The following is a 14,054-nucleotide window of genomic DNA, read 5'->3' as shown; positions in this document are numbered from 1 at the left end:
TGCAGAGAATAGAGAACAGGGGCTTACTTGTCCTTTTCGCTATCACAAAAACAGGCAGCCAAGAATTATTACTCAGATTAAACACAGCATAAACAGTACAGTGTTTAAAAAGAGACTCACCATCAACACTGAAATGGATAAAAAAAATGATCAGACAAGATGACTCTTTAGAGTTGTCACATCAGGCCTGAGTGGTATTAACAAATTAAGTGATTTGTGATGTGATTGTAATGTTTAATCCGTATTTCCTTCGCTGGTCTCTGGATATTCGATTCTCAAAGTGTCCACACACCACTCACCATGAGCATCAGTGTTTTGGTTACTAATATCTACATCAGGTGTGGCAATCCAAGCCAGTGATAGTTCATCTAACTGGCAAAATATGCAGAGAGTAAATGCATGACATGTACAATATACTGTATTAACATACAAAATATTGAATTCATGTTTTGTATAATTTCTCATAAAAATCCTACAGTATTCCTTTTTTTTAATCTTTGCTTACCTGTCATGGTCTACAATACATGTACAGCAAATACCATAACATCTTCAAGCATAATTTGGTCTTTAAAACTTTTGCAGGTATTTTTGCTTTCATTGAATATTTCCATTACAATTCCAGTAAATCTGATGAGCTCCTCTCAATTTGTTTCGTCACATTGGCCTCTGGCGCCACTCTGTGGAATCAATGCAGAAGTGAATAACAATTGTACCTCAAAACTCTTCCGTCGAAAGTCACTTTTGTCGAATATACAAAACATCAGAAGTCCTTCTCACAGCTTTTTTTCCTTTGTTATGGTTGGCACTAAGTTTATTTTCTACCCCTTTCATTGAGCTTTTATCCAAACAGTTGCACACATAGAAATAGATTGTAAACCTTACACAAGAAAACACACACACACACACACACTTAAATTCATAATTTTGTCAGACGTTTTCAAAACGACAAATACAGAAACATATTAAAACAAAAGAAAGATGTAACATGACTGAGGGTTCCAAACAAAAAAGTGTAATTTAACACGTTTTTACGTCAAATCATATTTTCAAGTTAGATTTTGTTTGTGTGTATTATTATTATTATTATTATTATTATTATTATTATTATTATTATTATTATTATTATTATTATTATTATTATTATTATTATTATTATTATTATTATGAGTGCCTTTATTATTGTTCCCTCGTGTACAATACTTGTACACTGTATCTTCTTGGAGCAACAAGAAGAAACAAAAACTCGTTCAGTAAAACTTGTACGTGATTAAATTTCTGTCATAAATCAATTTACCACAGAATAAATATTAACTTTTGACTATAGTTGAAAAAAAAAGTTAGACTAGACTGCACAATGTAATTTCTTTTTTATAAAACATAACCTTCAAACCATCAGGTAAACTACTTCAAAGGAAAAGACACGAGCAACTCTATTTCTCATTTTCCGCGAGTGCACGTCCCTCACCCCGTCATGTACATATTATGTACATTAAGAACATAATATGTCACCGTACAATACTGACTCAAGCAAGGGAGGGGCTGCTCTGCTGCAAGATACATTAGATAGAATGAATGCAACGAGCCTAAAGAACACTTCCTGTTGATGCAAAAATTGCAGCAGCAACTGCCTGACACATCTGGACTTGGAAAAGGGGGGGAGGCCTGGCTGTAGTGTTAGCGAGCTGCTGAGGGGAATGGACAACATCTAAATGCCAACCTTCAAGACGGTGAGTGTGGTGGACTTCGTCTTTGGCATGGACTGGTGACCGTAGTGCGTTTGTTATGTCGGCACGTGGGTACCTTTTCAGCGTAAGTAATGGCGAAATAATTACATACGACCGTACGCTAGCTGCTATCTACTAGCCAGCATTAGCATGTGGGTAACGCTAGGCGCTGAAACGAAAGTGACTAGTAAACTACGGCTAAGCGTTAGCATTGGCTAACTAGCATTGTAGCTGTGTAATATTATAGCCGACAGAGTTTCCACCCGAGTTCGACGTTGTAACTTGGATATTAACTCCCAAGGGCTTGACAGTTATTATACAGTAATGAACTGGAGCCCAAGATTTATGCTCGAATAACACAAATTGGAACATTTTTCTTAAGCAGTCCATTTCTCTATGAAACTTGATTGTAGGCTAGCTAGTGTAGCTGGTTACTCTCTGCTTATTTGATGCTTAACACGCGGGTTGTCCAGTCCACTGAATCGGCTGAAAGTGGTTAAGTAACTTTAACTCGACTTTAAGCTTTTTGTTGGAGTGAGACATAGTCGATACTTGAAATTAAAATGAGCTCGATGTGACAGTGAAACTAGCGTCCACGGTAGCAGCTTTGCTATTTAGACCCTCTCCTCCTCCCCCATCATTACCCGCTGTACATTAAAGTTTGAAGCTGTTCCTATTTGCTTCTTATGTTCCTTGGCAGTCGACACATAAGAGTGTGCACTGTACACCTCGACGCTTTCGTGGACCTGTAGGAGGGTGTTATTATTTCTAAACGCAGATTGAACTACTCTCCAGATTGAAAGTTGTTAAATTTTATATGTGGTGTAAAGTGAAAGTGTTTTTGATAAACTCACTGTTCAAATTTGATATGGCACCAGGGCTGCATTTAGATCCCATCTGTTAAAAACTTCACTGGATTTCCTGGGGCGTGAGGTGGGCCAGCAGATATGGCAGCACACTTTGTTACAATTTGTTCTAAGAAAGTGAGATATGGCAGGACAAAGTGCAGGGACATGGCATATTATTTTTCAGTAAATCTAGGTCTCCTAGGTCACTGAAGGCAGGGTTCACTTCTGTATATTTGACAGTCACTTGGTCTTCAATTCAATAAAAATTATTCTTGGAAATGAATCAGTATTAATGTTGACATTTGCAACTGTAACCAGGCTTATTTAAACAAAAACATATACCAGATTAAATTGTTGCTGCCAAACTAGTTGCAGTGTTTACAAGTGCTTTGTGGTATTTAACCCCCACATTCTTTTGTTATTACAGCTCTGTGTTTGCTTTATGTGGTAAGTAGTTAAATTGTATTGATTCTAATTCTGTTTGTGTTTTATTATTTTTCACTGAGAGGCACATGATTTTGTGATATTTTATTACACATATATAGCACTTCAGCTTGAAGTGAAGAGTTTTGCTCAATCTTTTTAATTCTTATTTTATAAGTGATGATCTTGAGGAGCAGCAGCTGTTATGGTTGTCCTGAAAGCGAATTTCATTTGGACTGTATTGTTTGCGTTTTGTCACAGATGTATTAACATGAAGCTCATAGTCGTTTCTGTTCCTGTCCAATGGATTTTTGGAATATTGCCTTTTACAATTAGCATCTACTCCGTCATTATTGAGCATTGTAGCTCACACTGTTAAGTATCGATTACCAATTTTTCAACCCCCCCCATCGGAAAACCTATATATATATGGAATAAAATAATATAAATATATATAAATAATATTAAATATATCACTTCCCCAGCCTTGATGGCCATTAAAATGCTTCACACCACAAGCCACATTCCCTAATTTTTAGGTCGCTTTTTAGATAGATAGAGCACTTCCCTCCAAATTTTCTCTTTGCACTACTTTGAAAACCCATTAAGGTTTAATTCCACCAACCAGTTATAACTCCTCCCTTCCCTCTAATTGCCCTCCTGCTAAAAGAGGACTACAGTAAAAGTTATTGTGCATTTAGATATTTCCAGCAACTGAACAGCAAACGGTCACTTTACTTCCACTGACTTCTGTTATAAGGATGTTGTATCAAATTTAATTTGCATTACCCAACTGGAACCTTAGTCGGTCCACTCTCTTAATTTGGTTGGCTAATCTTTAAATTTATTGGTGTTTGTTAACAAAAGCGTACTGCAAGCTAAATCAAATGTAAAACATTTATTAGGGATGTTTGTTGATGGTATTTCGTTTTAAAACCGATGAGGAGGATAAAGACAGGCCCGAAGGTTTTAAGATTCTGATTTTTCTTCATGTGCTTAGCATGTATCTAGCCTGAAATGAAGAAAAAAAAACAAGCTTCATGTATTCCAAACAAACCCAATCGCAGACCCCACCCACAAGGCTCAACGTGAAACCTTTCAGCGCGCCATGCTGATTTCTCACTACAGAAGGCTGTGTCGTTTTCAGGGTGTGTGTTATTTTCACTTCAGCAAAGTTATGCACATCTTACTGTCCCTTAGGCCCTCCACGGTCTATTTTTATTTGGGTGCTTTACTATCTGTTTTAAATTGTTCTTCATTCTGTGCTTGTTAAGCAGTTCTGTCCCATGTCTGGTGTGGCCCACAAACAGTTTTTCAAAGTAGGCAAATGCTGCCTGCTGATGTTGAAGAAAGCATGAACTGCTTTCCTGCTGACCGTTTTGTTTTGTTTTTTTCCCCTCCTCTAAATGACAAGCTTTTTAATATATCTTTGTGGACATACATAGCAGCAGCATCAAGCTCATTATCTAGCAAGAAATATGAGCTTCGCTCCAATTGGGTTTTTTTTTTGGTGTTTTTTTTGCGTCCAAGCCAAGCATGTGATCCTCACACATCATGTACATTCTAGTTACTGAGCTTACATTCTTTGTCTGCCTTTCCATTTGGCTCCACCCAGTTTACATGGTGTAAAGAGTATGTCAGTGTGAATATGTTTTATTTATTAATTGTCATGGCAGGAGTGAAAATCAGCCGTCTTACTAAAGATATTCTTATGTCTCAATGCAGCCTTGTCTTTCTGTTGCTAAGAATACAGGTTCATCTGACATCTTAAAAAGATGTCTTGGCAAGCTTTCGCAACTGGAGAAAGTATTTACATCCCCAGTGTGCTGACAGTACTCAGTTTGCATAGGATAGTGCTGAATAGCCGGCAAGGGTTATGAGGGAAAAATGTGGGACAGTCGAGGAGGTAGGAGAGAGCAGTTAAAGCTAAACAGCCTGAGAGGATAGTCCAGAATATTTGAAGTGAGCTTCTGTTAAAGCTTTACAAGCAGTTAAAATCTTATTTGCAATTGATAACTCTCTCTTGGCGTTTTAATTTGTGACAATATAAAGCTTGTCCTAACAGAGGCCAAAATCAATACAGACTTCTACTTTCTTGTAAAAACTCCATTCTCCAAAAGTTGTTTTAATAAAAGTTTTCTTATAACCTCAAACTATTAGCATGTACGCGCTGAGTGGCTATTTACCAGTTATTATAAACATAGAAAATGAAGAGGTGGTGCACCAAAGATCTGCCTTAAGAACATACCAATTTTTAATCACAAACTGCCTCCCAACATCTCATCCTCTTGGAACAACTTATTTGTATTTACCTGCAACAAACATACTGGAGTTTCATTTTGAGGCTTTTTTTTTTTTTACCTGTTTTTGAGTTTATGCCTAATTTCAAACCAGTGTTTTTGAGAACCTAATGCCAGGGAAAGTGAGACTCAAACAGGATTTGTTAGTGAATGTAGAAGACAGTAAATTTGCAAGAATTATGACTATAAGTCATAATTTATAGTCATTGATTTTTTCGGATGTATATCCTAAAAATGGCTGCTACGTAGCACTTGAATTCAACTCGTAGCTTTTTAGTAAATGTTGTCATAAGTGACAGAATCTAGAAAGGTTATCACACATAGGAAGTTGCCCCACATGAGTTGTTCCTAATTGTAGTAGCTTTTCTTTACAAGCCTTCTGAAGAATAATAGGTGCGTGCCGACCTTCCTGGCAGAACCAGATTTTCCTCTTCCTCTGGTACTGTATGTACACTATACCTTTTTCCGTCCAATGACTGTTAACGTTTCACTACAGTCACTGACAGGTCGACTTTGAACAGTGATTTGCGTAAGTTTTATCTGCTTTCTCATCAATTTCCTTTTAAGGTGTAACTATGTACCCAGCACCTTTCGTTTTAACACTAACACTATATAGATTTTTACGACAAGATCATAATACACCTGCTAACATTTTGGTCATAACATATGACCAAAATAGACCTGAGCCATTATGATATGGACTGCACTAGACCACTAGGTTTGGCAACAGATTGTTGAAGTCCTATAAGTTGTGAGGTGGGACGTCCATCAACGGAAATTGTTTGTTCAGCACAATGTAAGATGTTCTATTGGATTGAGTTTTATGGAATTTAAAGGCTAAGTCCACACTTGAAGCTTGTTGTGCTTCTCAAACCATTTCTAAACTCAAGGATCTGCAGCTTAAGCAGCCTTGTATGCAATGGTCTCTGATGCACTGTGTATTTTAGGTATAAAACAGTTAATGATATCAAGCTATATTAAGGTTTTTAAATCAATTTCAGGAAATGCTAGGAGGAAGTAGAACATAGACTAATGCCACTGACAAACCTGCCCCATCATTTGCTGCACATTCCTCCTAGTCAAATGGTTGCAAGGTTTGCATACTTCTCCACTTTCTTTTGATAACAAGAAAGACATCTAATGTTATTTTTAAATATTTTGTCGCTGCAAAAGACAGAATCACGGTGTGCAAACTAAAGAGCTGCCACCCATCACACATATCAAGTCAAAGATGTTTTGATTCACAGCTGGCAGCTATGAGCATAAAGTCTGTTAAGCTGCAGGCAGACTACAAGAGGAGATAATCCGTTGATCTCAAACGGCAGAAAGGAGTAATGCTTGGCACAGCAAGCATTTCAAAACAAACTCTTAATTTGCGTGGGAGTCAATTCTAAGCTTTGTTTTCAGCTCGAAGTGCTTCAACATCAGAGGAGCTTTTATTGGGTCAGTTCTGCCAGAAAGGTTTCATTTTCATCAATGTCAAACAATTCTAAATATTATAGATTACTTAGCAGCAAATGATAGTTTCTTGCCCGACATAGACTCTCTCAGCTCTTTATGCTTTCCCATTTGTTCTTCTAACACAACAGAGATGTGGGGAAAAGTATTTTAGCTACTAATATATGTAAGGGTTACTGCCTTTATCCCACAGTGGTCATGGTATCCTGCATATATTATAATGTGTGTGTATGCAAAATATTAAAGCAAAAATTGTTTTTGCTCTTCTCAGGCTGTCGACAAACTGGAGAAACATATCCAAGAAATGGACGACGGCAGCTACATCGAGTTTGATGTGCCGGAGTTCAGTAACACAGTTCTGACCCAACTCAACGAGCTACGGCTGCAGGGGAAGCTGTGCGACATCATCGTCCACATTCAGGGCCAGCCATTCCGAGCTCACAAGGCCGTCCTGGCGGCTAGTTCACCCTACTTCCGTGACCACTCAGCCCTCAACACCATGAGTGGCCTTTCCATTTCAGTCATCAAAAGCCCTGAGGTGTTTGAGCAGCTTCTCGCGTTCTGCTACACGGGTCACATGTCCCTACAGCTCAAGGATATTATCAGCTTCCTCACGGCGGCCAGCTTTTTGCAGATGCAGGCAATCATTGACAAGTGCACCCAGATCCTGGAGAGCATCCATTCCAAGATCAGCCTCCCAGTTAACGCTTGTAGCCCAGATAAAGACAGCTCACAAATAAGTCGCAATGGTGTAAACGACAGCAACCTGTTCATAAACCCTACCCAGATCTCCCCCCCTTATTACCCTCGGCAGAGCCAGGGAGTCGGCGAAGCTCGGTCGGAACAAGCAGGCAAAGGACAGGGCCGGGTGCGGCAGCAGCAAGAGGAGGGGCAATCAGATCGTGGCAGTAGCGACGGCGTGTCAGAGCATGACGTAGTCATCGAAGGTGAAACCGAGCAAATAGAACTGATTGGCAAAGATGGGCAAGTCACAGATGTGCATGTGAAGGTAGAAAAAAACGACAGGCCATCTTGCTCTGATAGTTCCTCAGCTGGTGACGATGGTTACCACACAGAGTTTGTGGACGGAGAACAAATTGTGGCCGTAACCGTGGGTTCCTACGGCCCAGTCATCCAGCCTGCTGCCTATTCTTACTCAGGGCTGTCCTCCTCCTGCTTCGTCAACCTCAGCAACTCCAGCCCTTCTCGCTCCATCCTCAGTGGCTTCAGAGGTGGGAGAGCCCGATCAAAGCGCCCAGTGGCTATCCCGGCAGGGGTCCTGAGTCAAATGAAACCCGCTTCGGACGACACCGAATCAGCCGTGGGCTCCGCGGGGTTGGAGAATGACGTGCGAGAGCGTAGCCTCCGGAGCCAGTGGTACCCGTACAACGAAAGACTCATATGCATCTACTGTGGAAAGACCTTCAATCAGAAAGGGAGTCTGGACCGCCACATGCGCCTGCACATGGGAATTACCCCATTTGTTTGTAAGTTCTGCGGCAAGAAGTACACAAGGAAAGACCAGCTGGAGTATCACATCCGTGGCCACACAGACAACAAGCCCTTCCACTGTCAGATCTGTGGTAAATGCTTCCCATTCCAGGGCACCCTTAATCAACACCTGCGGAAGAAGCACATGGGAGCGTCGGAGGCTAGCAATCACACGGACTCCCCGGAGAGAACCGAGGATAGCTCAGGTCAAAAGGACCACGGAGATACACCAGAGGGGATGGCCTATAAGGCGCAGTATGCGGAAGAGGCACCAGCCAATGATATGGAGGAGAGTTCCAAATGCAGTCCAGAGGAGGCTCAGGCATCGAGATGTGATTTTTAAGGTCCTGCTTCAGGTTGTGGAAGCTTTAAAATATGATTAGTTCAAATCAATCTAAAGGACTCACCTTTTTTTGGAATCCCTCTGCTATGAACCTTTCTTGATACAAGCGTTTCTGTCAGTTTTTTTTTTTGTAAAGTTGATGCAGAGAATGAGTGAAAGAAAGTGGATGCTTTATTATAGAAATTCTTTCAAGCAAAGGGAGTCACAACGTACTATTTTTGAGGTGGTCCCAATAATCAAGACCTCCAGTTGATTGCTCTTTTTATCTTTCCATGTTTTTAAAAAAAAATATTTACAGAGTTATATAGGCATGTTGCAATAATTGATAATGTGAAAGCTCTGGTAAGATGCTTGTCATATCACCTTTTTACCTGACCTGTTTTTGCACATGTGGCCACTGGAGGTCACTTACTCACAAGGAATGATTTTTCTGCCAGTGCAAAGCTTCGTGTGACATATCCGTTTAATACCTCATGTTGCAACTACATACTCATAACAGACAGTATTTTAACTTCAATGAAACTCACCGGGTTCTACCTCATAGCCAAGAACCTAGCCGGCACAGACGTGTTCACCATTTGAAATCCGTTTTAGCTTTTATGTACAGTTTATCTTATTGCCAAACGCTGTAACACTTATTCTTTTTTACACAAAGCCTTGATACTAGGGTGGGAAATATTCCTTGCTGATTGTATGGATTAGGGACAAAGTCCTTGTCAAATGTCTATGGTCAGCCAGGTTAAAATTATGATCAAGAAGGTGCTATGTTAGGAGTGCATTAAATCTGCAAGCTTACTTTTATGCTTCTGGCAAATATTGCGGACAATTTAAGAGACTGGCCCTGTTATGATTTCAAGACACGTTTTACTTTCTGTCTGGTGATACTTGCTTTACAAAAACACTTCAGGATTTTATCCCACATCACTACTGGAAGTCTCACTCAGTTGGTCCAGGTGTGGTATTAGATACTGTCGCCCATGAAATGGGTGAAATATGTCCACGAAGTAAAGTCATATGTATACCTCTTTACCCTGTAGGCTAATTTACAATGAATTAACATATGTGTGTCTGTTTTATGAAGAGGAAGGCTTCCAATGTAATACTCAGTATCTGACAGAGACAGGTGTACTTGCTGTTAACTAAGCACAGCTTAGGGAGCGGCTTGAACAATATGCAAAAAGAATGAACAAAGGAATCTCAGCCATTGCCTCATAGTTTATATTCCATCATTTATAAAGGCTCGTTTTGTTTTGTTGTGTTTGTTGGGGATTCGGTTAGGATTGTGTTCCTCTGTGCCATCGCCGTAGATGTGGCATAGCTGAATTAAGGTTAAAAGATAAATATGTGGAAATGTGGTCAGTTTTTAAAAGTATTAGTGCGCTTTGCAGAGTTAGGTTTCAGCTTAGTGCCAGCCCACTGATTAAAAGAGCAGAACTTCGTTTTGTCGTTCTCGATGCATATTTGGAGTATAACTTCAGTCAGAGAAAAGTACAAAAACTTTGTTGCCATTCTGAAATCTTATAAATGCTATTGGCTTAAAGTCATGCATGTGGCATGACTTTTTTATTTTTAATTTTTATCTATACTCATTGTGTTATTTTGGATCAGGGAAGGGGATCTTATTATGTATAAAAAGGCGCTTAAAGTGCCAAACTAACTGTTTTTGAGTTTAAAACTTAGCCGGGTGGTTCTGTTTGTGCTACTCTGCTTCTTTATTTGCCATCCAGCTGTTAAATGCCTCTTTTGTGTGTGTGTGCGCGTGTGTGTGTGTGTATTTTTAAAAAACACCTACTATTTTCTCCCATCTGGGCCATGTTGAATTTTATGCCAATGAACTAAAACTTTATTACATTATAGTTTATTTCATATAATTTCCATAATTGTTATACGTTTGGTGGAAGATTCTGTTAATTGCTTTTGCCTAAAATTACGTGAGATTTTTTTATTTTTTATTTTGTTACTTCTCTGAATGTCCTTACGTCATCTTTACGCTTTTAACGGATGAGATAGTGACACCAAAATGTGGAGAATTTCTCTCACGTCGGCATGTCTCGCTTTACTTTAGCAGTGTGTTCAAATGAAGTGCACACTTTCACTCATCACAAGCAGTCTGTCAGCCTATAAATGTTTACCAAGTACAATTTTATCTCTGTCGAACGCTGACAACATGCGGCTTTGTCAGCTGATCTGACCTCATCAATATAAGTTGCTGACTAATATAAATTTTTACCATGATCTTTACCAGTCTAAAAGGAAAACATCCATATTTTTTAAAAATCATCTGTTGAATGATAAGTAAAAAAAAAAAAAAAAACCTGTTAAATTAATCTTGTGCCAAGACATTACACCAAAGACTAATAGGTGATTTTTAGAGTCCGTTTTGATTATACTAGTTTAATGCTCAGTAATATAGGATAAGGTGATTGCTATTTGCAAGTTTGGTTTCTCAGCTTATAACAATCAATTGTGAAAGATTTAAAGAACATTTTCAATAGGTAAGTCAGTAAGGTTATATTTTAAGCCATAGAAAAGTTCAATAGGTTTCGTAATTATTAAGTCTGCAAAAAGAAAAGAGAGAACAGAGTGGCATCCTAAACCTCGTGCCTTGCCACAAGCTTTATCCTTTAGATTCTGGCACTCTCTACATGTAAAGATACTTCCTTCTATTTCACAACTACATACTACATTGTTTCAATTTGAAAAAAAAAAACAACTATAAATTACGCAGTGATTTCTGGCTGTAGTGTGGTAAATTATTCAAAAGGATCTGAATACAATATCCAGGCACCGTTAAGTGTGTACCAAGAATGAGTTGGACCTAAATTTCATATATTGGACTCAACTAAATCTGGTCTCTTAACTTTCACCTAGTCTTTTTTTTTTTTAGGGTGGGTGGTTGGGTGGGCATGGGGACGGCCCACTGATTTTAACTGCTCTTTGTAGCAGTCGATCACAATCAAGCAAGGCAGACTTGTTTCCAACAAGCCAACCAACCGCCCCGTGTTTGCAGACTGTACTCGGACAACCTGAGTCATGCACTGTATTTGAAGCATTTCAGTGAAGGAAGATAATGCATGAAAAACAACAATCTGCTTCCTTTTTCTGTTTTTTTTTTTTTGTTTTTTTTGTTATTTTGGAGCAGGAAACTGCCTGAATATTCAACAGATAATTAATGAATATTTGTGCGGGAACAAAAAAAAAAGCTTATCGTATATTGTAGCCAAATTGCACGTTGCTCAGCCAGAAAATTATAAAAATGCTAACTGATAGATTTAACTTAAGTTTTCTTGTAATTGTTTCATTTACTGTGCACTTATATTTGTCAGAACTACATACCAGTTCCAACCGAAAAGTCTACTTTATCTCCTTATTTACATTTAAGGAACTCAGTAATTGTTCCCACAGTTATTTTGGTAGGTAGGTAGGGATGTTGTTCTCTTCAGTGGTGCTTTTAGCTTATTAAATTATGTATTCATAATTGGTGAATGGAGGCAGAATTGTTTAAAGCCTTTTTATTTTATTTTATTTTATTTTTTTTAAATAAACCATAGCTACTTCTTGGATAGTACACACTTCCAGAACCAACTGAACTTGAAACACTCTCAGATTGGCTCTTTGTCAGTTTTCCGGTCCACCTCTTCGAAAGGAACCGCAGATGCATTTTGGGCCACAAGTAATCAAAAGGAAGTGTTTACAAGGAAGGCTGTCAGACTACTTCTTTTTAAAATTGCAGCTCGTCCTGTTCCTTTTATAATAAACTCACTTCAGGTAGTTGACGAACACTGATACAGGCTTAAGAAAATCACAAGTCTTCCATAGCTTTTCAGTCAGTTTCTGTCCACTGTGTGTTATTGAAAGAAAAGCAATAACCTCTTTTTTTAATTATTATTTGAGAGAGTGATTGTGGGGTATTGGGATCATCAAGCCTAATGAAATATTGGCCTGTCATGTATCAAACACAACAACGTCAGGGAGCGGATGAGCTGAAGTAGGACCAGGACGATTTTAATATTGCTTTATCTTTATTATTTTTTTATATATATATAATACTTTGGATGGTTTGCCTTTACTTTTCACAACAACAAAAAAAAAGAATATTCGATCAAAGTTTTTGTTGTTACAGAGATGTTTCAGATGCTCATCGAGATGCAGTGGGAGTCGGTGAACCGCAACAAAAACTGTGCGCTCAGCGGCACCATTTATGGAGGTGCACGTCCAGCTGAGCGAAGCAATGAAAGGGATTTTTGGGCTGTATCGCCACTGTTATGGAGCGCGGGCCGTCTGTCGACATGTCGAGGTTCAGCGATCCCCGGCGGCTCCCCAGGATTCAAAGCTGTAGTTCAGGATCAGAGGAGAACAGTTCCTCCTAATGTTTTCCGCCCTGCCCCTACACTCTGCACTGTAAAGTGTCTGACTCTCATGTATCTATTGACAAGGCAAAAGAAAAATCAAAAACCTCAAACTCAGGGTGAATATATATTTCTAAAATATAGCTATATCCTTGGACACCGACTTGGTGTCCGTATCCTAAACGTTCGCTTCTCCTCGGGCGGGGAACCAAGTCTTCACTCCCCAAACGTTCTGCCTCATGCTCTCAATGAGCCCTTAGTTCCCACAGAGCTGAAACCTGAGGCCCGCCGAAGACCACGAGCCGAACCGTGACAGCAGAAACGACCCAGCTCCAGTGTTTTTTGTTTTTTGTTTTGTTTTTTTTGTCCACTCTATACACACAACCTCACAACCCAACTGTGAACCTCAGAACTCTACTGTTTTGTACAACTATGAAGTAAATGAAGCTAGCTACAGCTATAGACGTTGTATCTATTGCCATTTATGAATTTATTTTATAGCATGAAATAGATATATTTATTCAAATTATATATTTTACTCATAATCATTCTGTGCTGCTTCATTTTGGTTCTTAAGCTTGTAAATTGCCTTTTTATTATCTAAAAAAAAAATGTCCATAGAATAATGCGTTTGTAAAATAAAGACGCTGATTTGGCTCTGTTTTGTCTTTTCTTTGCACACAAGTTGAAGTTGGTGAGTTTATTACGGGTCTGTTTGCAAATATCTAATGATTACAAAAAAATTCTGGAGTTCAATGCTTTGGATGAGCTTTCATGGACAGGTGCAGCTCCATACATTTGTTGAGTAAAACATACATTTAATAATTAAATAACAAAAATTAAAATTCACAACTATAGTTTTAATACACTGAAAGCATTGCTGTTAGTTTTCATGATTGTATCTTAACGCTAACGAAACATTTTTCTAAGGTAAGATTAGGATTTAACATGAAAGGGATCTTTATTACAGAAATATCTGAACAACCCTGGGGAAGACGTCATTAACACCTTACAAAGAGGTTAAGTTAAAAAAGATTGCTGAAGAAGATAGTTGTTCAAAGTGCTTTATTTATATAATACTACTAGAAAGTTGAGTGGAAGGTTGAAAGGCTGCGTAA

The 14,054-nt window shown here is 38.7% G+C and overlaps 1 protein-coding gene across 3 annotated transcripts; it reads left to right on the top strand.

The window, feature by feature from the left end:
* The first annotated feature begins 1,529 nt into the window (after positions 1–1,529).
* Positions 1,530–13,574, top strand: zbtb34 (zinc finger and BTB domain containing 34). Of its 3 annotated transcripts, none has more exons than XM_044111406.1 (2): positions 1,530–1,727; positions 7,025–13,574. In XM_044111406.1, the coding sequence occupies exons 1-2, from the start codon at positions 1,710–1,712 to the stop codon at positions 8,585–8,587; spliced, it is 1,581 nt and encodes a 526-aa protein (XP_043967341.1). In that variant the 5' UTR covers positions 1,530–1,709; the 3' UTR covers positions 8,588–13,574. The 3 variants fall into 3 exon arrangements, with proteins under 3 accessions (XP_043967341.1, XP_043967340.1, XP_043967342.1); XM_044111405.1 differs by having other exon boundaries at positions 1,563–1,809; XM_044111407.1 differs by lacking the exon at positions 1,530–1,727 and adding an exon at positions 2,932–3,019.
* Positions 13,575–14,054: the final 480 nt, after the last annotated feature.

This window comes from Gambusia affinis, linkage group LG03 (assembly GCF_019740435.1).
Source record: "Gambusia affinis linkage group LG03, SWU_Gaff_1.0, whole genome shotgun sequence".
NCBI classification, from domain to species: domain Eukaryota; kingdom Metazoa; phylum Chordata; class Actinopteri; order Cyprinodontiformes; family Poeciliidae; genus Gambusia; species Gambusia affinis.
The sequence above is the reverse complement of the archived record's forward strand: the minus strand, read 5'-3'. Positions and strand labels throughout refer to the sequence as shown.